This window comes from Amphiura filiformis, chromosome 19 (genome assembly GCF_039555335.1).
Source record: "Amphiura filiformis chromosome 19, Afil_fr2py, whole genome shotgun sequence".
Classification (NCBI taxonomy): Eukaryota; Metazoa; Echinodermata; class Ophiuroidea; order Amphilepidida; family Amphiuridae; genus Amphiura; species Amphiura filiformis.
Genome location: NC_092646.1, coordinates 30,543,018 through 30,570,240, shown reverse-complemented (window position 1 = coordinate 30,570,240; position 27,223 = coordinate 30,543,018). Strand labels below are relative to the sequence as shown.

The 27,223-nt window shown below is 38.8% G+C and overlaps 1 protein-coding gene across 2 annotated transcripts; it reads left to right on the top strand.

The window, feature by feature from the left end:
- Positions 1-187: 187 nt before the first annotated feature.
- On the top strand, positions 188-27,223 carry LOC140141173 (RWD domain-containing protein 1-like). Of its 2 annotated transcripts, XR_011857368.1 has the most exons (8): positions 188-356; positions 8,841-8,915; positions 13,592-13,725; positions 19,691-19,840; positions 20,960-21,083; positions 21,505-21,567; positions 23,552-26,515; positions 26,578-27,223. XR_011857368.1 is itself a non-coding variant. In XM_072162967.1 (7 exons), exons 1-7 carry the CDS (start codon positions 284-286, stop codon positions 23,629-23,631), a joined length of 699 nt encoding a protein of 232 aa, XP_072019068.1. In that variant the 5' UTR covers positions 188-283; the 3' UTR covers positions 23,632-27,223. The 2 variants fall into 2 exon arrangements, 1 of the variants encoding a protein (XP_072019068.1); XM_072162967.1 differs by having other exon boundaries at positions 23,552-27,223.

Sequence of the window (27,223 nt, the reverse complement as noted above, 5' to 3'; positions counted from 1 at the left end):
TAAATACAATCCTAAAACTTCTTTTTAAACTACCAAACTGACCCATTAAATTATTAAAAATGTCAAAATTCACACATTTATGCATAAGACTATAATTACTGATGCAAAATTGAAACTAATGGGATCTTAAGAGTCAGATAAGTTTTCGACAATAAAATTAGGGAAGTTTTTGTTTCTAGATTGAAGCAAAAAGGTCAAAAGGGCAACTTGGGAAGAAGAGAACATGCTGAAATTGCATGCATTTTGCTAACGTAAATTTACTTTATTTATCAGTCGAGGTTCAATGACGGACTACAAAGAGGAGCAGGAAAATGAAGTGTCAGCACTGGAGTCAATTTATCCCGATGAATTCACAGGTATGGAAACATATTTACAAATATTTTTAATGTAATGATCTACATGTTGATGTTCATGTGTTGTAGAATGTAGCAATAGCAAACTGATACTAGTACTTAGACTATATACTATTAAACATCTACTATACTGATCAGCTCTTAATAGGCGGGAATTATTCGGTTTTTGTTACTGCGCGAGTCAATAAAGTTCCAACTTATGTACGCGTAAATTCACAACAGGGGTAGCATTAAGGCCTGAAAGTCGGGGGTTGTTTTCCCGTGTTTTTCACTCCCGAGCTTGCAGAAAATCCAAATACATGGGGTGAAAATTAAATCTCGGGGGTAAAAAATATTTGGCAGTGTAGTCAGGGGTAGGAGTAAGGTCCAAAAGTAGAGGGTCAGAGTTCACCCCCGAGCTTGCACATTCCCAATATATGGAGGGTGAAAAATTAATATTTTTTAAATTTAGGGGGTCATTCACCCCCAATCGGGGGTTAATGCTACCCCTGATTCACAATTTATGCATCATTCACGCAAAGCGCAGTTCGCGTCTAGTTAGTTGTCCCCGTCCAACTAGTCTTAGTTTCGTCAGCACAGACATTGACTGTTATCATACTGACATTTTTTTAACGGAATACTACTCTTCACTATAAGTTGGACAATAAGCAGTCCTGAAACACGTAGCGGAAGACCGTCCATGATGGTCCCCAGTAAGTTTATCCTTGATCGAGAAATCTATCTACTATCCACGACGACACGATGGTTACTGTGTGAATAGAAGATAGAGATTGCTGGTATAACACGGTCAGTCATCGTAGCATCTTCAGTTTTAAAACGCATCAAAACAATTTTTTAGATTGTCCCATTTGGCTTCAATTTAGCTTGGCTAACATTTACGTATCTTAGCTGAAGTGTATGCTTACTTTTAACCGGAAACACAGGCGCTGAAGTACAAATTCCGACCATATAATGAGTCCGTTTAATTCTGCAACCTTCCTTGATCATAGTTGTTTTGACAACTGCCAACTGCGTCGGTGATTAAAGATTTGAGAAAATCCAGTGCTGGGCAAATCAATCCATCTCCCGATTTGCAAAGGTTGACTTGTCATTGCAAACTGATGGTGATACCCTTCCGGTTCTTGAACATGTGAGCCCAGCACTACATGTGTTGATCACCTATTTACATGGGGACTGTGTGATGTCTGGCGATCACTCGAGAAAAATCGACACAAAATGATGTTTTTCGTGAGTAACGTCATGGTGAATTGATGAAGGAATATAGCACATGTGTCACTAATATTAGGGATGACCATCATAATTTCATGTTGCCCCTTTTGCTACAAAAGATTGTTTTCTGGAAAGAACTCATCAACAGAAGTATTTTGGTGGTTAAATGGTCAAAATCGGTCAAAAACTTTTCGAATTATGAATTTTCAAAGTTTCCCATTCTGACCGGTCATTGGAACGTAAATAAATTGACAAAGTCTAAATATAGCAATGTGAGCAAAATTGGTATAAGCATATATTTACCTTTTATATTTCTTTATTTTAATATATATGGAAACATGAAACAAGCATATTGTGAAAGTATCAAAGGGTTTCTTATGAAATGGCACTTTACTAGTCAATAGCATTAAGTATTTCTTCAAACCGAGGCACTGAAATCATGCTTTTAGAAAACATTTGCCAAAAATCATCCATAATGGCCAAAGTGGCACAAAATCAAAAGTCCAGGTGAACTTTTTTTCCACAACAATATACACTACACATAAGAAAAATACTAATGTACTACAAGGGATTTTCAACATAGGAATCCAAACAATCAAGTACCAACATGCACAGCTTTGTCCTGATATCACTTCTGGGGTTTTAACAAAATGTTTAACCTCTATTGTGATTGGCAGCAGCATAAGGTATCTCTTTGATAGCTGATAATGCCCAGCCATTCAGGAAGTGGCTAATAACAGACCTTGATAGGCTTGAATGAATACTGTCATGTGCTACAAAACCATCACACTCCAGGGCCTGGTCACTCCATATGCTACTGGGAGCACAGTACTTCCCAAAACAATGGAGTGAAAGACTCATTATTGATTAGGCGCGTATTTTAAAAGTACAGCTCCTGTGCGTGTATAGCAGCAAGTCAGTGCAGATGGTATAAATATAAGAAAATGTTTAGGGTTGAGATCAGGTGAATAATACAACAAATGAGCATGAAACTTCACATTTATGTTCAGAAAGGTGTCTATTTAACATGATTCGAAAGGTGTTTGGAAATTCCAAAGGGAAGCTGGTGATTTAATTTTTAACTCGAGATCTACTTGTCCGTTTTTTTTCCTTTTTACAGAGGGTATGATAGAGGTAATAACAACAACTCTGCCAAATTACAGCTCAGTAGGTCAAGGTGTTCACCTGATCTTTTCATCTGAATATTTTGTGCCATTCTGAGCAGTGCTGCACTGGGCCACTGGCAATTAAGCGCACTGTGGCGATGGACCAATTTTGACTCACACTTACAGAAAAACCAAATAAGTTATGATGCTGTAATTTGCAGGATAGTTACAAAACATAATTGGCATTAACATCTCCAATTTTTACAGAAAAATTATGAAAAATAAAAGAATGAGCTCAATTTAGAAATGTCTGTGCAATCAGTGCACAGTTGAGCTCCCTGCATGTCTATGGGAGTGTTCTAATCAAGTTGATGGTTCATTGGTAATCCCTACTAATATGTCAATAACAATATCCTCATATTTTTGAGACAATAATTAACTTGAGGAAGAAGTTTTTATTCATATGCATGACATTGGGCCCTGGATGGCAACCGTGTACATGTGCCAAACAAGGTACGTTACATGAGCACGTATAAATTTACTTCCACGTTCTAACTTTCGTATCACAAGCTATCGGTTGTTCATACGAAAGTTAGAAATTTTCGAACAAGTTTATCCGCACAGCATGCTAAGAGATTCGGGAGCCAACATGACACAGCGCACTGCGCGCGAGTTTTGTTATCGCACCCATTGAAATTGTGTGGACGGCACTCGCTATCGGGGAAATGTACGTAACCATTCCCCACCGTAGCACGATACACACATATGATAAAGGAAGCGAAGGTGGGGTGTTCCTCACTACGCACATACAAAACTGTGTAGGGAATTTCAACGGACATAAATTATCTATCGTATCCAAATACGGTAGCTTGTTATCCAAATAAGGCAAGTCGTAATAAACAGCGCCGCTCATTATGACGTCATGCGTCATTGGGAAAATCTGAGCGCTGGGCGAATCAATCGATATCCCGATTGGCAAACATTAACTTCCCATGTTGCAAACCAAGGACGATACCCTTCCGGTGTCGTCTTATCTTGTACATGTGAGCCCAGCACTATATGTTTTGATCAAGATACTTTTTACCCCGGCGAATTTGGACAAATGTTACCAAAGTTACAGCAATTTTTTCATCACTGTTTCGAGTCAGTTTTGCAGCTCGGAACTCGGGATTGCAAAATTTCAGTACATTAAACTGTCTATTTTTGATTGCTTCCTATCATATAAGGAGGTTTTTTCAGCAATCGGGTATGTTTTTAGCGTAAAGTTGAGAGTCATATTTTACTTTTGGTGCCGAATTCAGCAACAAGCACTACCAGGAAGTGATTAAGCACGATCGATATGCATGGATCAAATGGTTGTTGTGGATGATAATTCAATGGTAAAACGTATGGTGTGCGCCATTGTGCATGTGGGCGAAGCTCATTAGCTATACAAATTTCAATCTGCGCATGCCCAGACTGCCGACCGAAATTATGTACAGTGTCAATGGAGCAGTTTTGTTAGTGCTACGTCTAGTGCTGCGCCTAGCCCTAGCTGTGTGTACGCCATTCTGTATTAATCCATGATGTTATGAGTCCCCGCCTATTATGAAGAGCTGATCAGAGTATAGGTATGAGAGGCAAACCTTAGTTAACACATTTGCTAGTCAGCTAAACTGGGCATGTGGGGCCCAAACACAATACATATTTACATAGAAATTTAAAAGAACAGTTAGCTCAAGGCGTGCAGTAGTTGTAGTCCTTGCCCCTATAATATACATATCTTACCTGTCACCAATGCGCTATAATTTTTGAGAAAAATGCAAGGCACAGAGATTTTAGAGATCGTACATCTTTAAAATAGACACCCCTGAAATTGTCCCAAAATGGCTGGGGACCAATTTTCCTGATACCAAGTACCATTTTCAGTAGTGAATAAAGTAACAATGAAAGTGAACTGAAGGTATCCTTTGCTTTATATATATTCAACCCATTAATGTTTGTTGCTTTGCAAAGATTGAGCATCAAGAGATTGGTCATCCCCCTGAAATCAAAATGTCCGTCCGTGACACTTATTTTGTCAGTCCGTGACAAATTTTTAATTGAAGATTTATCTTAATTAATGGCACCTTTGTTAAATATCATTCCTGCATGGGAAAGGGCATGAATAAGATTGATACTTCACCCGATACTTCAGCATGTTTTTATTTTTCTACCCTTTGTTAGCAAATAGTTAAAAAACTTTCAAACGTGTTTTTCGTCATGGACGGACATGCTGCTACTATAGCGCCTGTATTATTTCCCACCAACTTTTTTTTTATAAAATATTTATCTTATTTTATAAATACATGTTTAATCTAGCAATATCACAGCACCAAACTTGAAAATGTAACATTAACCTGAAAATATTGCATATTGTCGGTCTCCATTGAAAAACTGGAACCTCCTAAGTAAAATCCATCATGACCACTTGAAATAAGATAATGTCAGAAAAAATATACCATGTCCAACAAAAAATTAACCAAAATTACAGATTATAAATGAAATTTGAGTATCTTCAGTCATCGAAATTTTTGTTCGTTTGACGCCAGAAAAAAAGTCCAATTACAAACGGCGATATTTTCCGAACGGAACCACAGATTTTCATTCTGTTTTCGGCAGGGCAAAGCAGCCATCCTGAATGTCTCAAACACATGAATTATGCATATGTCTGACCCCTGTAAGGTCATAAATACATTCATAAAACCCACAGTGGACTACAGAGCGCGTACCACCAGTCAAAGTCTCCGCCTCATCCGATAATGAGGGCCGATTGTTCCATGAAATGCGACAGGTGAGACTGCTACGCAATTACCGCGTATTTTTATGGTCTATCACGTAATCGCGAAAGCTCGCAACGCTCTATTGCGTATACTCGAAGGCACGCAGCGCTGTCGTGATTGTTTGACACGGCACAATCGAACAATCGGCCCTCATGAATATGCGAGAACTGGTAGCATACAATACACAGGGACTTTGACTGGTGGTACTTTCTCTGTTTATCTCTTTCCTCTATGATAAAACCACGTCGGGTCAATTCTGACGACTCTGATCGAACGAATGAGAGGTAACATCCCGCTATCTCTAAGGACCGCTATCTCTAAGGTTAGCTATCTCTAAGGTTCGCTATCACTAACGTGTAAAGTCTATGGAGATCCGAATCCCGCTATCTCTAATAGAGAAAAGGGTTCGCTACACCTAAAAAAAGGTCCGCTACTTCTAAGGTTCGATATCGCTAATTTGGAATAAGGTTCGCATGTTCTAAGGTTCGATATCACTAATTTTAAATAAGGTTCACTATCACTAATTTAAAATAAGGTTCGCTATCACTAATTTTGAAAAAGGTCCGCTATCACTAATTTATTGAAGGTTCGCTATCTCTAAGGTTCGCTATCACTGCAATAAAGGTCCGCTATACCTAAGGTTCGATATCACTAATTTTGTTTAAGGTTCGCTATCCCTATTTAATTAAGGTTCGCTATCTCTAAGGTTCGCTATCACTAATTTTGATTAAGGTTTGCTATACCTAAGGTTCGTTATCACTAATCTTAAATAAGGTCCACTATCTCTAATTTTAAACAAGGTCCGCTATCTCTAATTTCAAATAAGGCCCGCTATCTCTAATTTTAAATAAGGACAGCTATAGCGAACCTTACTTAAATGAGAGATAGCGAACCTTATTTAAAATTAGAGATAGCGAACCTTATTTAAAATTAGAGATAGCGAACCTTATTTGAAATTAGTGATAGCGAACCTTAGAGATAGCGAACCTTAGAGATAGCGGACCTTATTTAAAATTAGAGATAGCGAACCTTAGGGATACCCGGATTGTTAAAATTAGAGATCTATAGCGGACCTTATTTTAAATTAGTGATAGCGAACCTTAGAGATAGCGAACCTTCAATAAATTAGTGATAGCGGACCTTATTTAAAATTAGAGATAGCGAACCTTATTTAAAATTAGTGATATCGAACCTTAGAAATACGGAACCTTATTAAAAATTAGTGATATCGAACCTTAGGTATAGTGGACCTTTTTCGTAATTAGTGATAACGAACCTTAGGGATAGCGAACCTTAGAGGTAACGGTCCTTAGAGATAGCAAACCGTTGCCGAATGAGACCATGTGTATGTGACGTGTCGGGTTCATGAATATTTAATGAGCAGCGCAATGCTGCCTCACACAGGAAAAAATGATAACGGGGATCACCAACATTCCGATGCTATGCACTTTGCATGCTTAGTGGTGCCTGGCATGCTAAATGGCGCCTTTATTTCTAACTTTGTACAGCGTGAATGGGGGTAGTTCATTCATGTCGCGGTCAAAAAAAGTTTTTTGAGGTTTTTGATTGTCACGATGAAACACTTTTTAAGGACACGATTTTCTCAGTTTTCCCAGCCATTTTGTTTACTTGTTGTTATCGCTGTGAGCCAAAGCAATTGATTACTCTCGACCCCAGAGTGCAACATGGCTGTATCGCGAAAATACATTGACGACAGAAACCGGCTGTAAATGAGGTGGGTCATCTCGTGATTTGTACTGTTTCATTACCGACCACGCTTGTCGGACATAGGGGAGTCGCTGGCTTGGAAATTATCTTTTAAGTACCAGAAATTCTAAGTTTAATTTACTTGAATGCATCGAATTAGATAACTATGATTTGGAGATCAGATATGCGAGTACCAATTTCATATAAATTGACCGAATTGCAAAGAAATTTGTTGAAATTTTTGAGCTGCGCAAAACGTTAAGTGTGTAAATCCCATTGACACACAAAATGGCACAAGACAGTCTCTGTGTACATACGGCGTACATGAGACTGGCATGCGAGTCTATGCTAATCTTGTGTACATTGATTGATGGTTGTACATGCAGCGGAGCAGTGCACTTGGTGACCTCAAGTTAAAACTGGATTCAAGTAAAACTGGCTTGCTATAATTAAAGACAGAGATAAATGCAATTTATCGCGTCTGATGTCACTGTCAATTACGATCCTTGATTGGTTTACACAGGTTAATCAGCGCGTAAAAGGAAGGCCGATCTATCTGGTGCTGATGGGAGAAAAGGAATAGCAGCAAAGGGCGAAAAATTTCGTATTTAAACAAGACAAAAAGCAGCTTTTCTAGGCATTGTGGACATGGTGCATTCACCAAAGAAAGTTTCCTACTATAAAGACCTAACTTTTGAGATGGTTTGCATGTCGAAAGGTGCAAAATTAACAATACGGCGGCCGGTTATAAATCCGCGTTCAGCAAGTCATCATCACGACACTTTGTAAACAAACCGTGCTCGAGTTTGATTGACAGGTGACGTCAGACGCGATAAATTGTCTTTATCTTTGTCTTTAATTATAGCTGCCATTAGCATGATTAGTACTTTTAAGAATGTATTGTGGGTAATCTGTTTCAGCCAGGGTGTGCAGAATCACAAATGATGATGGGTGAATGCAGGGACTCTATTTTGGAATTTGCAGGAGAGCATTTATTTATAGCTCTTCTGGAGCCTTCAAGAAAGAGCTGTTTAGAGCATTTACAATAGAATGTAAGGAGAAAATGGTCAACTAAGGAGAGTTAAAAATCACTCTCCTATATCAGATTTAAGAAGAGCAATATCGCTCTCCTTATAAAGGCAGTCCTGCCTGGTGAATGGTAATTTGTAACCTTATGAATAATATTGATTTTGCATTTTGAACCCAAAAGTAGGCTTAATAAAAATAATGTTTTGTGTCCTGTAACATGCTGAAAAAAAGAGAGTCATTATTTAGGAAAATAAATCATAGTTCGCGGGAAAATGAAAGCTGCCAGAATATTTTTCTGGTATTAACATGTTAGTACGTAAAGGATAGACATTTAAACTGTAAACAAATTGGTTGTTTAAATGTAATTTTTTCCCCCAAAAAGTTGATAAAATTTGTATGGTCTGCACGTTTTTACTGGAAACATAACAATATTATTTTTTTATTTATTATTATATAGCCTTATAATCAAACATTTCACATTGGAACAATTCTCCTGGTCCTACAGCAAGTTTTTACACGTTACAGATCTATGCTAAAACTATTTTCAGTCAGGTCTACATTATTTTAGTCAGTCAGTCAGGCGGGAAACCGGAACTAATACAAATATTTTGTTTACTCTTCTTTTTCTCTCTCAGTACTGTCAACAAATCCGTATCACAAGTTTGAAATCACAGTGTCTTCAGAATCCACAGGAGAAGAAGATGAACAAGGTGAGTTTGAAGTAGAGAAGGAAAAAGTCACTCCCGCTCCTGTAAGGAATGGACACATCTCCTTTCCTCCCCACCCCATATCCCATCCCTGGAATTGGAGAGTGTCTCAGTTTGAAATCACAGTGTCTTCAGAATCCACAGGAGAAGAAGATGAACAAGGTGAGTTTGAAGTAGAGAATGAAAAAGTCACTCCCGCTCCTGTAAGGAATGGACACATCTCCCTTTCCTCCCCACCCCCATATCCCATCCCTGGAATTGGAGAGTGTCTCAGTTTGAAATCACAGTGTCTTCAGAATCCACAGGAGAAGAAGATGAACAAGGTGAGTTTGAAGTAGAGAATGAAAAAGTCACTCCCGCTCCTGTAAGGAATGGACACATCTCCTTTCCTCCCCACCCCATATCCCATCCCTGGAATTGGAGAGTGTCTCAGTTTGAAATCACAGTGTCTTCAGAATCCACAGGAGACGAAGATGAACAAGGTGAGTTTGAAGTAGAGAAGGAAAAAGTCACTCCCGCTCCTGTAAGGAATGGACACATCTCCCTTTCCACCCCACCCCCATATCCCATCCCTGGAATTGGAGAGTGTCTCAGTTTGAAATCACATTGTCTTCAGAATCCACAGGAGACGAAGATGAACACGGTGAGTTTGAAGTAGAGAAGGAAAAAGTCACTCCCGCTCCTGTAAGGAATGGACACATCTCCTTTCCACCCCACCCCATATCCCATCCCTGGAATTGGAGAGTGTCTCAGTTTGAAATCACAGTGTCTTCAGAATCCACAGGAGACGAAGATGAACAAGGTGAGTTTGAAGTAGAGAAGGAAAAAATCATTCCCACTCCTGTAAGGAATGGACACATCTCCCTTTCCTCCCCACCCCCATATCCCATCCCTAGAATTGGAGAGTGTCTCAGTTTGAAATCACAGTGTCTTCAGAATCCACAGGAGACGAAGATGAACAAGGTGAGTTTGAAGTAGAGAAGGAAAAAATCATTCCCACTCCTGTAAGGAATGGACACATCTCCCTTTCCTCCCCACCCCCATATCCCATCCCTAGAATTGGAGAGTGTCTCAGTTTGAAATCACAGTGTCTTCAGAATCCACAGGAGAAGAAGATGAACAAGGTGAGTTTGAAGTAGAGAATGAAAAAGTCACTCCTGCTCCTGTAAGGAATGGACACATCTCCCTTTCCTCCCCACCCCCATATCCCATCCCTAGAATTGGAGAGTGTCTCAGTTTGAAATCACAGTGTCTTCAGAATCCACAGGAGACGGAGATGAACAAGGTGAGTTTGAAGTAGAGAATGAAAAAGTCACTCCTGCTCCTGTAAGGAATGGACACATCTCCCTTTCCTCCCCACCCCCATATCCCATCCCTAGAATTGGAGAGTGTCTCAGTTTGAAATCACAGTGTCTTCAGAATCCACAGGAGACGGAGATGAACAAGGTGAGTTTGAAGTAGAGAATGAAAAAGTCACTCCCACTCCTGTAAGGAATGGACACATCTCCTTTCCTCCCCACCCCATATCCCATCCCTGGAATTGGATAGTGTCTCAGTTTGAAATCACAGTGTCTTCAGAATCCACAGGAGAAGAAGATGAACAAGGTGAGTTTGAAGTAGAGAATGAAAAAGTCACTCCCACTCCTGTAAGGAATAGACACATCTCCCTTTCCTCCCCACCCCATATCCCATCCCTAGAATTGGAGAGTGTCTCAGTTTGAAATCACAGTGTCTTCAGAATCCACAGGAGAAGAAGATGAACAAGGTGAGTTTGAAGTAGAGAATGAAAAAGTCATTCCTGCTCCTGTAAGGAATGGACACATCTCCCTTTCCTCCCCACCCCATATCCCATCCCTTAAATTGCAGAGTGTCTCAGTTTGAAATCACAGTGTCTTCAGAATCCACAGGAGAAGAAGATGAACAAGGTGAGTTTGAAGTAGAGAATGAAAAAGTCACTCCCGCTCCTGTAAGGAATGGACACATCTCCCTTTCCTCCCCACCCCCATATCCCATCCCTGGAATTGGAGAGTGTCTCAGTTTGAAATCACAGTGTCTTCAGAATCCACAGGAGACGAAGATGAACAAGGTGAGTTTGAAGTAGAGAATGAAAAAGTCATTCCTGCTCCTGTAAGGAATGGACACATCTCCATTTCCTCCCCACCCCCATATCCCATCCCTGGAATTGGAGAGTGTCACAGTTTGAAATCACAGTGTCTTCAGAATCCACAGGAGAAGAAGATGAACAAGGTGAGTTTGAAGTAGAGAATGAAAAAGTCACTCCTGCTCCTGTAAGGAATGGACACATCTCCTTTCCTCCCCACCCCATATCCCATCCCTGGAATTGGAGAGTGTCACAGTTTGAAATCACAGTGTCTTCAGAATCCACAGGAGAAGAAGATGAACAAGGTGAGTTTGAAGTAGAGAATGAAAAAGTCATTCCCACTCCTGTAAGGAATGGACACATCTCCCTTTCCTCCCCACCCCCATATCCCATCCCTGGAATTGGATAGTGTCTCAGTTTGAAATCACAGTGTCTTCAGAATCCACAGGAGAAGAAGATGAACAAGGTGAGTTTGAAGTAGAGAATGAAAAAGTCACTCCCACTCCTGTAAGGAATAGACACATCTCCCTTTCCTCCCCACCCCCATATCCCATCCCTGGAATTGGAGAGTGTCACAGTTTGAAATCACAGTGTCTTCAGAATCCACAGGAGAAGAAGATGAACAAGGTGAGTTTGAAGTAGAGAATGAAAAAGTCATTCCCACTCCTGTAAGGAATGGACACATCTCCCTTTCCTCCCCACCCCCATATCCCATCCCTGGAATTGGAGAGTGTCACAGTTTGAAATCACAGTGTCTTCAGAATCCACAGGAGAAGAAGATGAACAAGGTGAGTTTGAAGTAGAGAATGAAAAAGTCATTCCCACTCCTGTAAGGAATGGACACATCTCCCTTTCCTCCCCACCCCCATATCCCATCCCTGGAATTGGAGAGTGTCTCAGTTTGAAGTCACAGTGTCTTCAGAATCCACAGGAGAAGAAGATGAACAAGGTGAGTTTGAAGTAGAGAATGAAAAAGTCATTCCCGCTCCTGTAAGGAATGGACACATCTCCCTTTCCTCCCCACCCCCATATCCCATCCCTGGAATTGGAGAGTGTCTCAGTTTGAAATCACAGTGTCTTCAGAATCCACAGGAGAAGAAGATGAACAAGGTGAGTTTGAAGTAGAGAATGAAAAAGTCACTCCCGCTCCTGTAAGGAATGGACACATCTCCCTTTCCTCCCCACCCCCATATCCCATCCCTGGAATTGGAGAGTGTCTCAGTTTGAAATCACAGTGTCTTCAGAATCCACAGGAGAAGAAGATGAACAAGGTGAGTTTGAAGTAGAGAATGAAAAAGTCCCTCCTGCTCCTGTAAGGAATGGACACATCTCCCTTTCCTCCCCACCCCCATATCCCATCCCTGCAATTGGAGAGTGACTCAGTTTGAAATCACAGTGTCTTCAGAATCCACAGGAGAAGAAGATGAACAAGGTGAGTTTGAAGTAGAGAAGGAAAAAGTCCCTCCTGCTCCTGTAAGGAATGGACACATCTCCCTTTCCTCCCTACCCCCATATCCCATCCCTGGAATTGCAGAGTGGCTCAGTTTGAAATCACAGTGTCTTCAGAATCCACAGGAGACGAAGATGAACAAGGTGAGTTTGAAGTAGAGAATGAAAAAGTCACTCCTGTAGGGAATGGACTCCCTCAGGATTCCCTTTGTTACATATTGGTTTTCATTGTGCACTCACTATGTACAGTTACGTTACTTGTTTCACTTCAGTTCACATACATTGATACCTATGATGATGTCCCTGTATACAAGACAAAAAGATGGCAAACAACATGATTTTATAAATGTACCAGGTCGTGGAATAAAAATTCTAGTACAGAATGACTCACTTTTCAATTTCCACTTGTTATTTCTGACTTCCCATTATAGCTACTCATATGCATTACTTGCTACTCTACAGTTCACATACACAGAGACATATATCCAGATGATGTCCCTCCCTATCGATGAGTTGACTTCTGATGTCAACTCAGATTATTAAGTATTATTGAGTATCGATTCGCGTGTAACACCTTTATTTTGACAGACTAAAAAAGTATTGTCACGTGTTCCTATGTAGTAGCATGGTAATGTTCGTGTTGCGCGGACTTGGATGTCGACCTTTTCCCATGATACATCACGATTGCATCGCAAAACCGCTGGCGGCGCCCTTATTGTGAATAGCGAGAATTGAAATGGCAGGACAGATTGGTGGACAGATTCGATAGGGTCTATGCCCTAAGTTGGTGGACAGAACTCATCTATAGGGAGGGATGAGTTGACTTCTGACGTCAATGCCTGGCAGTATGTGAGCGCATCATATTTTGTTCAGGGCTTGTGTTTTTAAAACTCCCGCCACATCACAATAAGGCTGTTGAACAGTGTAGTGGTTGCATGGGGTTCACTCAAGCATATCAATATACCAGTCCCTTGCCTTTGCTGATAAACATTGAGGTCAACTCATCTATATACAAGGCAACAAGGCAGCAGATAACATAAATTTGCAAATGTACCAGATCTTGGAAGATCATTCTAGTACAGATATGACTAACCTCTCATTTCATACTTATTATTTCTTCCCATTTTAGATACATTACATGTTACTCTACAGTTCACATACACAGACACCTACCCAGATGAAGCACCTGTTTACGAGGTGACAGACACTGTTAACGTGCAAGATGATGAAATAGAGCCCATTATGCAATTACTCCAAGAACAAGTATGTATTCAAATATAGACAGCAACAGATTTAACTAGGGGGTACTACACCCCTTGATAAATTTGTGAAGTTTTTTGCATTTTTCTCTAAAAATAATAACACACTGGTAACAAAAGTTATGTATATTAATTATAGGGGCAAGGAATCCAGTTACTACACTGGAATTTCAGTGACTCAAAACAAGCTCTACGTTATTTATGATAAGAAAAGAGGTACCGCTAGAATGTACCTCATTTCTTAACATACATGTATATAATGAACCACTTGTCTTGAATCTCTGAAATTTCAGTGAAGTAATTGGATTCCTTGCCCCTATAATATACATAACTTTCGTAACCAGTGTGTACATGTAGTTATTTTTTGAGAAAAATGCAAAATTAGTCATAAATTTTCAAAGAGTGCAGTACCACCTTAACGTACCAGTTGTTTTCACCCATGTATATAATCCTAAAGAAAGACAAATGTATCAAAAAACCAGTACCTGTACCATTTAGCTCTAACTAAATTAAGACCTCATTTGTTGAAATCAGTTGAGAATTAGTGAAACAGTGATCGAAAACCCAAGGAAGGAACAAAATCAAAAGTTGCATTTTGATGCTCTAATCAAGGGAAAGCACATCACTAGTTTTCTTGTTGTAGAACACTTTATGCACATATCAATAGGTCCCAGGGCAGTAGTAGTTGTGCATACAGTGATTGTAGTAGATTAGTTGTGAAAATGTAATGTTGTGAAATGGTGATATACTTAGTAGAAAGATGTTAAAAAGTACACTGCTTTCTCAGTGGTGCGCCTGAAAATAGGCGGGAATTCCCAAATACAATACAATACAATAAGGCATTCAATGAAACAATCTGCAACTTTTGAATTTGCATCTTCCTTGGGATTTGGATCACTGTGTCTTTATTTCTTGACTAATTTCAACAAATAAGGTCTTAAATCCAAGACAAAAGATGTAACTACCGTATTTCCTCGAATAGTCACCCCCTTCAAATAAACGCCCCCATCACTTTTTTCAACCAAGATATGTTTAAAAAAATGCTGATATTTCCATGCTACCTTGTGTAATAAGCTTACCAAGGTGCACACATGGTGTCGGTAGTTGGCGAAAATCTTGTCGTAAACCCGAAAGTGAACCGGAAGTCATTGTTCCTAAGTTCATAGTTTGTCATTTAAGCACAAGTTTTAAGCTTATAATGATTTTGATGTGAATTATCATTCTAAAAATGACCTTTATTTTTTGGAAAATGAAACGCCCGAGTGGGGAGGACTATTCTAGGAAATACGGTATTTGTTGCTTTTTCAGCCTTTGTTAGGATATACAACCTGATACAGGGTTGAAACTGACTGGTACCTTAATTCGTTTGTTGTCTGTACAATGTATAGTGTTTTATAATATCAATTGAGACATTTTTCCGCAAAACTCAAATAAGTGCAGGCCTTGCCGTCTAGATTTTAAAGGCGAGTGGTCAATCACTCGCTAGCATGATGCTAGGAGAGGGGTCGAATCACTCTCTACATTTTAATCGAATCACTCGCTAGGTCTGAAAAATCATTCATATATACTAATATGAAACAATATTACCCACTGTTCACAAAGCTTTACAACCTTTCTTTTGCATCCAGGGTTGAAAGCTAACTTATTACGGTAGATCGGATACAGGATACACTGAAGTGCTGAAACTTGCATGTAAATTGATATTGGATTCAATTTTGGGCAGCGAGCGATATTTATTGTCATTGGCAAGTGGAAAATCGCTCGCTAGAAATTGAGTTTGGGCGAGCGGTGGCGAGCGAGAGCGATCGCTCGCTTCAAACGTGGTGAATGATTAACTTGTACTACCAGATACCCATGAGCCTTTTTGAAGTATGGCGGGCACAAAAGCAGAGGGCGTACTTTGATTTGGGTAATCTTTTGTCAGCTGAAAGGGCATACAAAGATTACCCAATTCAAAGTACGCCAGGGACTGCCTTTTGAGGAGAGCGGGAACAATTGCTCTCTACAGGGTGGGCCATTAAAAAGTTCACAATTTTTTGATGGCTTATTTCTCAAAAGTGCAAACACATATTGAAATAAGTTGAACATATTTGTAAACCTCTATGTCTGGACTGTCATTGCTGAAAAGGGCATTAACATCCATGGTCTAATTACAAAATGGCGGCCATTTGAAGCAAGGGGTCAAAAACCACTTTGCACACACGTAAGTCAAATGGAGCGGATGATCACGCGATATATGGTGGTCGCTGGTTCACACCACAATGGATTAGGAACAAAGGAAGAAAAATAACAGTACGCATGAAAGTTCTGTCAATAATTCTCTTGTAAATTAACCATATTTAAATAAATATTTATTTTTCAAACAGAATATGTAGCCTTCCAGTTGAACAGAATATGTAACAGTAGCTTTAAATAATCTGTGCAGTTAACGTTTGTTTGCAGTCGCATTCTAGATAATATGCATAATTTTATACCCGAGTCTTCATGATGGTTATTGCACTATAACATAAATCTTATATAGAGATATAACAAGATAAATTTATAAATAGGTGTCAGGAATGTCTCTCCTTCTCTTGAAATTATTTCTTCATATAGACACATGTAAACCGTAGCAGTGCTTCAATGGAAACGAAGTTATTTGTCTCAAATTGTCATGAAATTAAAAATATTGCACTAGAAAAGTAAGAATACAAGTAAAATCATATTTGACTCTGATAAAAATAGTTCTGTTCTTCATTACTGCTTATCATGGTTCCATAAAGTCACGTATTTATGCATGCCACAGTGAAAATGCTTCTATCTTTAAAGTGCTCTTATCGTCCTTCAACGTGGCCTCCTTGCTCGCGAATACAAATCATCGCACGATCGTACATATGGTGAACTGCTCTTGAAGTAACCCTGGTGCGTCGGATCCTTGTGAACGCATCTGTAATCGTCTCCTCAGCTCCCATAAATTCCTTGGCGGACCTTCGGCATACACAGACGCCTTGACATCACCCCAAAGCCAGAAGTCCAAAGGTGTCAGATCAGGACTCCTCGGAGGCCACTCCACATGATGTCCAAGGCCGACAACACGATGCGGAAACAACTCCTGCAATCTGTCTCTAACAGCGATAAGACGTTGGGCTGGCGCTCCGTCTTGAAAGAACCACGCCCTGCGGATGGCCCTGTTAAACTTGCTGTCCAAATATTTGGACCAGTTGAGGCTCTAGTTGATCATTGATTATGTCGAGGTAAACGTTTCCATTTATGTTCTGGTCAACGAATATCGGTCCTATCAACCGGTTGTTTCCTGTGACGGCTGCGAGAACACTAACTTTTGCGTTTGTCATGTGGAACGTTAAAAGCAAAGTCTCTCGGAGGATTGCCTTTCGGTGCATACATCCGTACGTTTTGAGAAGAGACAGACCCGTCCATTTGAAAGTTTGCCTCGTCAACAAACAACAGCGGTATCAAGAAAGCGACGTGCTCTATTAACTAACCAGTTACAAAACTGAAGTCGCCGATTTGGATCTCCTGGTTGCAGTCCATGACGCTTAAGGATCTTGTAAGGTGCCATTCGATATCATGAGTGATGATTCGTCTGAACGTTGTCCTTGGAATATGGGGACAATTGTGCCGTCGAGTACTCAATCTTGGGTTAGCTTGCAAATCCTTCTAACATCGGCAATGTGATTGGCTGATCTTCCTGTTCGTGGTCTCCCACTGTTAGATTTGTTCCGATTGAGAACAGTTCCATGTAAGTGAAACTTTTGTTTAATATTATAGATGTGTCGGCGACTAGGAAGTCTGGTATTCGGAAACTGGTTCGGCCATGCATTCAGGACAGAGCGCACCTTTCCGGTTCTTGAAATTTCCTCCCCGATGAAAATTTGTTCCTCCTTTGTAAACTGCCGCATTTTGAACAGCAAGAATCACCTCAAAGTACTTACACGGGTATCTCTAACATGAATGACAAGAACGCATGCATAAAGGCATTTTAAATTTGAAGTTCCCTCCAAAACTAGTGTATTTGTTATGTAAATGAGCATGTCCAATCAGCCTTTTGTGTCAATTTCACAGGTGAATGATTTTCAAACAGTAAACAACTCATACACGCATGAGTCCGATGACCCCGGCAATGACACTCAAGTAAATGCATATAAAGTCATCAAACTTTTTTAAAACTTGCTTAAGCCTAAAAACTTAATATGCATGATCATTGTCTATAGTCTTACGTGTGTGCAAAGTGGTTTTGACTTCTCTGCTTTAAATGGTCGCCATTTTGTAATTAGACCATGGATGTTAATGCCCTTTTCAGCAATGACAGTCCAGACATAGAGGTTTACAAATATGTTCAACTTATTTCAATATGTGTTTTCATTACTGAGAAATAAGCCATCGAAAAAGTGTGAACTTTTTAATGGCCCACCCTGTACTGCTCTCCTTAAATCTGATATAGGAGAGTGATTTTAAGCTCTCCTTTAGTTGACCATTCTCTCTTTACATTCTATTGTAAATGCTCTAAACAGCTCTCCTTGAAGGTTCCAGAAGAGCTGTTTAATGCTCTCCCACAAATTCCAAAAGACAGTTGCTGGTACGCCCTCTCCTTTTGTGCCTGACATACTTCAAACAGACTTATTACTGTTGCCCCAGCTTTACACTGCTGCTCAACTACTTCATTGATACTCTAGAGTACCTCTGGGGGTACTACTACACACATAGGAATCATATGTACATTGCTTACTTGTACACTGGTACTGGATTGGTACTGCATTGGTACTCTAGTAGCCACAAAGTAGCTGGGTAGCAGTGTACCTCTGGGGTCGGCAGCAATAGGAATCTGGTCGTGTGATTTGGGTACATCAGTGACTCAAGTCAATTTGGTAATTTAATTAAAAAGTAGGAGGCTTGCGCATCGCACATTGGAACAATGAAATATTGAAACAATACACACTAGCGCACAAGATCAAGTTGGCAATGCTTACCCACTCTTACTATATCAATAAACAACAGGGATAAAGAACCAAGTTGCATACTATACCAATTTTCACCCTGATGTGGCAGCGACGTCAACGTGTTGAAGCAGCTGTTTAAGCGCATCTATGTATCATCTTTAAACATAATGCGTGTGAACACCAGGGTGAAAAATGGTATAGAATGTTTTTAAATTAAATTACAGTCAGAGATTAAACAATAAGAATTGTTGTTTTTACTATCCTCTACCATGTGATCGATGATAGGCAGGTCCAATACTTTATTGTAGTGGATACCGGCATGGGAGTTGCGCGGAATTTTTGAAGATAATTGAAGTATTCACATATAAGAAAGAAAGAACAAATTACCTACCCAAAGTGTTGCAATTAAACAAGATAATAAATTAACACAAAAACAAGCAAGGAAATATGCTGGCATGGGATTCGAACTCACAACCTTTAGATCTCTAAATGGACAGCCTCACAGCTCCCACTGATAAACGGTGGTTAAAACTGGGTACTAAGGTAGGCATACAATACATACAAACAAATATTCTGCAAGTATAGACGAATCTGACGAGCCAAGTGATGATCAGAATTAAGTCGGCCATAGCTGGGGGCCATCCGATCCAAACTAGCTTAGTTCATTTGGATTGCGATCCAAGACTCCCACTTTCATGAGCGCATCGGAGCGCGTAGCACTTGCACCGCGTCATGGGAGCGGTAACTGCTGCAGGCCTGTGATACTGGCATCACGTAAAATGGATGGAAGGCCCCCAGCTATGGCCTCGGTGAGGTGTCGGAATGTGTCAAGTCGGATTCGTGTATACAAGTACAGGAGATCATTACTGATGCTTAATCATTCCCCAGCATAATATAAGTAAAGTTTGTAATGGGGCTACGCATCCTGTGCACGAGCAAATAAACAAAATGGGGAACGATTGCTCGTTACAAGAGGAAACTGAATATACTATATTGATGCAGATTGAAGATTTTTTTACATTTTTTTTTCAGATTGAAGAAAATTTAGGAATGGCCATGGTATTTGCCTTAGTTTCTGCCCTTCAAGAACACCTCAATGAGAGAGTGGATGAAAGGAAGAAAGAACTAGCTAAAGAAAGGGAACTGATTGAAGAAGAAAAGAGGAAAAAACAAGAGGAAGCGGTAAGAAATCATAATATGTGACATGATCTGGTCCATCGAGGTCAAAGGAGGCATTTTTGAAAATTAATTTACTATAATTATTACCTTATACAAACACTAGGCTATCATATTATGAAAACACCAAATACATAGTTTGGTTCTAAAGTTCTGAAGTTTTGTGATGCCTATTTTCTTATGTATTTTATTGGGTTTTTTTTACTCCATATTTCTGCCTTTATTTTAAGTGCTCTGGTAGCAACGTTTGCACAGTATTTTTTTGTGGGACATAAGAGCACTTCAGACATATCAAATTGCATTCTGAATACAAAGAATGTCCTTCTGATATCAAATAATTTTGATTTTTTTTTTAATTTACGATATAATACTATATTTAACAGCCCTCAAAGTAAACTTTATAAATCTAATGACATACATGTATACTTTAAGTGTATGTAACTGGGATGAAATGCCGACAAGCAAATGAAAAATTTGACCTTTCGTATTGATTTCCCCCTCCCCCAAATAAAAAAATCCATATCCTCAATATGAAAGGTCAAAATGTTCAATTGATCATCGGCTTTTCATCCCAGCTTACATACACTTTAAGTACATATCATAAAGATTTATAAAGTTTACTTCGAGAACTGTCAAATATCAAAAATTTGAAAAATATCAAATTTGAATAATTTGTCATAAAATTTGTATTATATCATTATTAGCTTATTAGGGGAGGGCGCTAATTAGGTCGAATACGGTACTCCAATAGTGATTGCAGACGACAATTTAAATATTCAAAATACCACAAAATACTTTTTTAGAATATTCATAAGGTATATTGCTGATAGCAATTGTTAGGCAAACGTGATGCATGCTGGGAATGAAAAAGGCTAAAAAGCTATTGAATTCATCACCAGTGACGGTGAATTTGAGCCCTTTTCATTCCCAGCATGCATCATTTTTGCCTATTACTCGCTATCAGCAATATACATTATTGATGATGATTGCTTCGAATGCTGATGACGAAGAAAAAGTAAATTAATTACTAATTAGCAAAATAATAAATCTGTTGATATGCAAATGATTGGTTGAACTATAAGCATAGTCTGTAACTGCGGTTTTTGTTTGTTTTTCTCTCTTCAGGATAATATATTAAAAGGCACTCCAGTAACTTTAGACTCCTTTTTAGAATGGAAAGACAAATTTGATGCTGAAAGAAGATTGATAAATAGTACAAAAGCAAGTGACCAGTCTAAGAAATTAACAGGTAAGATACGGAGCACCTGATTGGTTAATTACTTGATATAATCATCTGAGTAACCAATCAAAGTAGAGCTTTTAGATCTCTCAGCAATTTTAAGCTCAATCCCCTTCAGCCCTATTGATAATTCTTACCATATCTTTGATTGGCTAAATACATGATATAGTCTTCTTTGTAGCCAATGAAAATGTTTCTTACAATAATTTGGCCAGTAGTGCTCATGTATTGTAACATTTGGTGAGGAGGATACCCACATTTGTTTTAAATTCTGATTTTTACACAATTCTAATGTACTTTTAACTGGTAACACATCGAGCCAAAAAAAATAAATGAGCGACTGACTGACACAGGTTGATGATATACAGGGTGTCCTTGAAAGAACTGTATCATTGGAAACTTATTTTTTGTTTGTATTTCATTCCTACAGGACGGGAGCTATTTGAAAAGAATGAAGACTTATTTACATCGGATATAGCTCTGCTTGAAGAAAGTAAGTCACCTCATAAAAAGAAAGTGTACATTTGTTATAATTTGATCAGTGGGTAATTGCATGGGCGGGCCCCCTAACTTGGTTGTGCGATTTGTTTTGGGTAACAACGATGCTGAAAAGGGGGTTATAACGACCCTATACGCACATCACCTCCAAAGTGGGAGTGCCCCCCATCCCAGGGGTGTGCAGGTACGATTGGGTACTCCAACAACACATACATTGTTAGAAATGTCTTCCAAAATAATAAATTCCCCTTGGGCAATGTTTTGACCCCTTCAGAGGAAAAATTCACAATTGAAAAGACCAAAAAATTTGAAAATACCCCTTCAGCAAAATGCTTGAAACCCTGGTCACGTGGCAGGTACATGACAACTGGGTGACAGTACTTTTCAGTAGTTACAACCTGCCGATCTAACATTGCCTCTGATTGGTCAATTACATGATATCTTCACTTTAATCACCAATCAGATTGGAGCTTTCACCCCAATTTGTTTGTGTGGTGAAATTATTCTAACAATGTTTTTGATTGGTCCAACTGATAATGAAAACTTCTTTTTGGCCAATCGGCAGGTAGTTCTCATGGGGTTAACGAGGGTAGCCCCTACAGTAACTGGTACTGATCTCCAAGATATCCAGACTGCCATCATATTTGCGCCTCGCTCATGGAGTGCAAAATAGAGTACTTTCGGATTGTTTCACCATGCTCCAGACACACTTAGATTTATAAAATTGAGGTTCTGCGTATAATCGATGTGTTGTGTTGATAACTTTGTATCACTCCAGCCTGCTTAAAGGAGTATTTCGTGATCCTAGTATCCTCTTTTTATGACATTTTTCAGTACATATCCACGAAAAAGCATATTCCCAAAATTTCAGTTGATTCCGATATTGCGCTTATGAAGTTATGCATGATTATGTGTATTACACTGCTCCATAGACAATACGTTGTAATTTCGTTCTGGTGCACCAGAACGAAATTCAAATTTCACGATATCTTTGCTAAACGAATTAATCTGCAAGAAATATTTTGTACATAAACATTATGTAGCCAGAGGTTTCCAGTGATATAAAAATCTCAACTTTTTTTGAGAAAAGTGGGGGATGAGGCTGTGGATCACGAAGTGCCCCTTTAAGGCCAGTTTGAGTAGTTAGCTATTGTTAATTGGTCGAATTGTGGTATCATGTGAATAGTAATTACCTCTGGCGAAAATTGTTGCGGTTATTTTGAAGAATTTTACCTACAACAGGGGTGTGAAATCTCCGCTAAAAAGCGGAAATCCGCTTTTTTCATTTTTCCGACCGATTTCAATTTCAGCTTTTTTAAAACATCAAAAATCAAAATAGTGTCTGTGCACTTCTGATAGCATTACGTGTTGCAATAAAACGACTGGAAATAAGATTAACGATGTTTGAAAGGTCATGAATCCGGGTCATTGAAACGCAGGTCATAACATCATCGCGATATTCTTTGATTCCTCGCTCATACTCATTGTGTTCTGGAACTGCGCCCATCGGATGATGTTAAAAATGGCGCCGTGGTCGCTGTGGGGAAATACGAAATTATGTGATTGTTTGTAAGTGATTTACAATCCAAACCATCCATCGGAAGTTTCACATTGGATTTCATAAAAAGCATATGGAATTAAGAGAAGATACATCATGGCTACCATAAAATGTAATTTTGTCGAGCGACACTCACATTTAGGCCATGAAATGGAAGCTTATAATCTTCAATTTTTTGCTTTTGAAATACGCCATGCGAATAGCATCGAATTTGTACTGTAGTTTGGTAGGTAAATTTTCCGATTTTTTTCGAAACCCACTGGTTGGTAAATTTTCCGCTTTTTTTTTGAAAGCCATTTCACACCCCTGCTACAATAACAATGCACTTTGTGCTGAATTATCACTTATTCATTTGATATCTGTATGAAATGATTATTATCAATGCCATCTCTTTTTATCTCTACCCCATCTGATTCCACAGGTGACAAAGTCCAAGTAGATGAATCATTGTTTCAAGACATGGATGAATTGGACATCGATGATGAAGAGTTTGAGGATTGATGAAAGCTCTTGCCGACTACAGTCTCATCAAAAACAATTCAATGCCAACTCCCAGGTGACATGATTTATGACAATGCTGATCAGTCTGTTATTGAAAATCAGCATCAATGATGTGATGAATATTCAAAGTTACGTGACACATGATATTATGTGACATGATCTGGTCCATAGAGGCCAAAGGCAGCAAATTTGATATTGAGATAAAGGCAAAAATATGGAGTAAAAAAACAATAAAATACATAAGAAAATATATATCACAAAACTTCATAACTTTAAAACCAAGTATGCTAGACCTTTGTGGTATTTTCAGTATATGATAACCTAATGTTTGTAATTCCAATAACTCAATTTTAAAAAATGCCTCCTTTGGCCTTTGTGGACCAGAACGTGTCACACATTCGGTCGGTCGTTCGGCATGACATCACTTGCGATATATCGCTGCATCCCATTGGTTGGGGGTTTTTGCCAAGATTCGGCTGTTCCATCTTGCGCCCTCGGAACGAAGGGGACACATTACCATTGTACTTAGTGGGGGAAATCACAAAACACATCATAAAATACCTCTTGGTGAAACAAGGGAATACCGATAATTACTGAAGGAAAAGCAAATTGGTGTTTTCTATGCATAGAAAATTGACTGGAACTGAAAGGCTCTGTACAAACCAATAGGGATTTTGCGAGGGTGTCCCCTTTGAGAGTCGTGAGAAGTGGGTTAGTGCACTGGATGGAACAACCCGACCGGGAGAATATCTTGGAACAAGTTAATTTGGAATGGTAGTTCTTTTTTGTACAATTTCCAGAAAAATGAAGATTTTAAACTCACAGTTTTAATGCCGTTTCAAACAAAAATTTGGGTTTCATCAGACTGGCAAACCATCATATGTTTATAGGGAACAGGAACCACCATAGAGGGTGTGATGAGTTGGTCCACGATATTATTGAGTGAATATGCTCCTCTCATCCTTGTTTAGATTGTCTATTCTTTTTCAACTTATCCAGATGGCTTCTTTCAGCCACCTAGAGGTCTCGTCAGCTTCTCTGTCAATAACTTTTGAGTCCTCCCAAGTGATGGTGTAGAGGCAACATGATCAGTGGTAGCGGAATGTCTGTGATCGATGATTTACGGCTAGCACACATATATGGCTTAGTTCAAATTTCTTCACCTCTTTTTGCTGTTATTTTGATGGCTGGTTTCTCCAATATAGGCACCAGCACAGTCCCCATTAGTCTTTTCAAGGCATGGCGTACACAATAGGAGGGCAGTATTCAGTATAGGTAAAACCCGCCAAATTCAAAAGATTTTACCCACTTTGTGCACCGCCATCCCATTGTGTCCGCCATACCTCTAAAAGGATAAGGGGATTTCATAGATCGTCTCTACTTCTTGTTGAGGAAGAATTTTGTCCTAAGGATGAACAAGCATTCTGTTGGTTGTGCGGTGTGGTTTTATTGCAGTAGAAAAACAGTGTTTTTTAAAAACTTGGGAATTGTACAAAAGAACTGAGAAACAGACATACACTATTCGATGGTGTAGTGCATGTTAGAATATGATCGTTACTAGGTCAACTGGATCACGTTTTGTTATGAAACCACTGATCAAAATGATCACAACACAAAGCCTATGGCATATCATAATTCGGAACAGGTGTATGAGCCCAGGCTTGAACCAGTAACCAATGGTTACTAATGTGCAGTATGTTAGCGAATAGTTGTGATCAAGGCATATAGCGGATTAGAATCAATATATAAGATACAGGATAATTTTATTATCTTGTGTAAGTATAAACCATCTGTATCATTTTATTCTGTCAAGAACTGGCGATGTTACAAATTTTTTTAACAGCGAAAAGCTGTTTTTTTTTATGTTTACGTTCTGTGAATCGTCAAAATACTTCATGGGTTAGATAGGGGCGGTTTGTAACAAACTGTTATTCGGCACTTTGTAAAAATCGGAATGGACTATTCCACTTGAAATCCATACACCCCCTATGGAAGACATGACCTTAATCTCTCACACAGGGGGTGTAGATTTCAAATGGAGTCCCCATTCAGGTAATCCCATTTGAAATTCACACTCCCTGTGTGGAAGATTAAGGCCATGTCTTCCATAGGGGTGTATGGATTTCAACTGGAATACCCCCATTCTGCATTTTTTTGGAACAATGGAAATTTTCTTTGGTGGAATGGGTTGGGTTATCCAAGGATTGTCTATAAAAAGGAAAATTTTGTGCTACATTTATATTTGTGCTTTTCGCATTTCAAGCATTTACCACGAAAATACACATTTTTTGTTTGACTTGACATCTCTTTATATAGGCTGTTTCATAAGGCCAAAAAAATGTCTTCTCATTTGTTCTCTCATTTGGTATATTTGTGAAATCTCTCAGAACCCTTTTAAGCGCATTGGAGCACTAACTGGGGTGAATATGGTAACTTATTTTCCATTTTCAATTATTGTTGGAAAATAAGATTTTGGGTTACCAAATGATAACTAAAATAGTTAAAAGAATCCAAATAATTTAGTAGTTTGTAGCTTTGATGAAGAAACTATGGATACATAAATTTGTAGAATAATTTTATTTTGGATTATGTTCATTTTAGTTGAGCATCTTACAAGGGTTACTTTGGGCTACTTGGGCACGGAAATGTCTCAAAGCTTGGTAAGATCTAAAAATCCAATGCGGAATGCAGCCCCCTCAGTGGCATAGCCAGGGGCAGCTTCAAATGATAACTGAAGTATGTGAGAAGTCTTTTGAGAAGTCTTGTCCCCTCTTGACCCCCTGAGGGATGCTAGCTGCCCTGATATGTAAGATTTTAGCCCTTTTTCATTTTCGTCAAAGTTGGCTTGGCCCTCTTGCCCCCTCTTTACCCACCCTCTGAAAAAGTGCTGGCTATGCCACTGAGCCCCCTCTCTTTTTTTCCATCCAAACTTAGTCAAAATAAGAGGTGCTCGAAACATTCAAAACTTTCTTATTCAAATTATATTCAAATATTTTTACTAATTTAAAGTGTTAATCACACAATACTTCCAACAAAACCAAATATTTACCTATATTTTTATTTTGAAAATATTGGAGAGAGGGGGAGGCAGGGTTGCTTGATTGCAATTTAAATCAGATGATTTTTTTTTTCAATTGGATACAATTAAATACCTCTATGATGTCATATTATCTATTGCTAAAAATTCATCTTCAGGATGCAGAATTCATGTTTTCCTCCATGATTTTACCCAATTTTTTTCTTTGAAATTTTTACATGTAAAAACATGTTTTGACTTTTTTGTAAATACCTGACATCCACTGGTCTCTCTTGGCTTTATCATGGGGTACAGCAGTTCTTAGAATTACAAAAAAATATATATAATAAATGTATTTAAATAAAAAGAAAATCCAATTTAAATTAACAAAATCTTGATGTTTTACTTTTTTTTTTATTTTATTAAAAAAAAATCAGCAACCCTGGGGAGAGGGAATGAAATTGTCTAATTTCTCCAAGACAAATGCGACCGCAAAATGAACATTCACGGCAGCTTTGAGACATAATTTTTTTTCTTGTCATCCAAGTCATTGTATGATATATGCATAAAATGCAT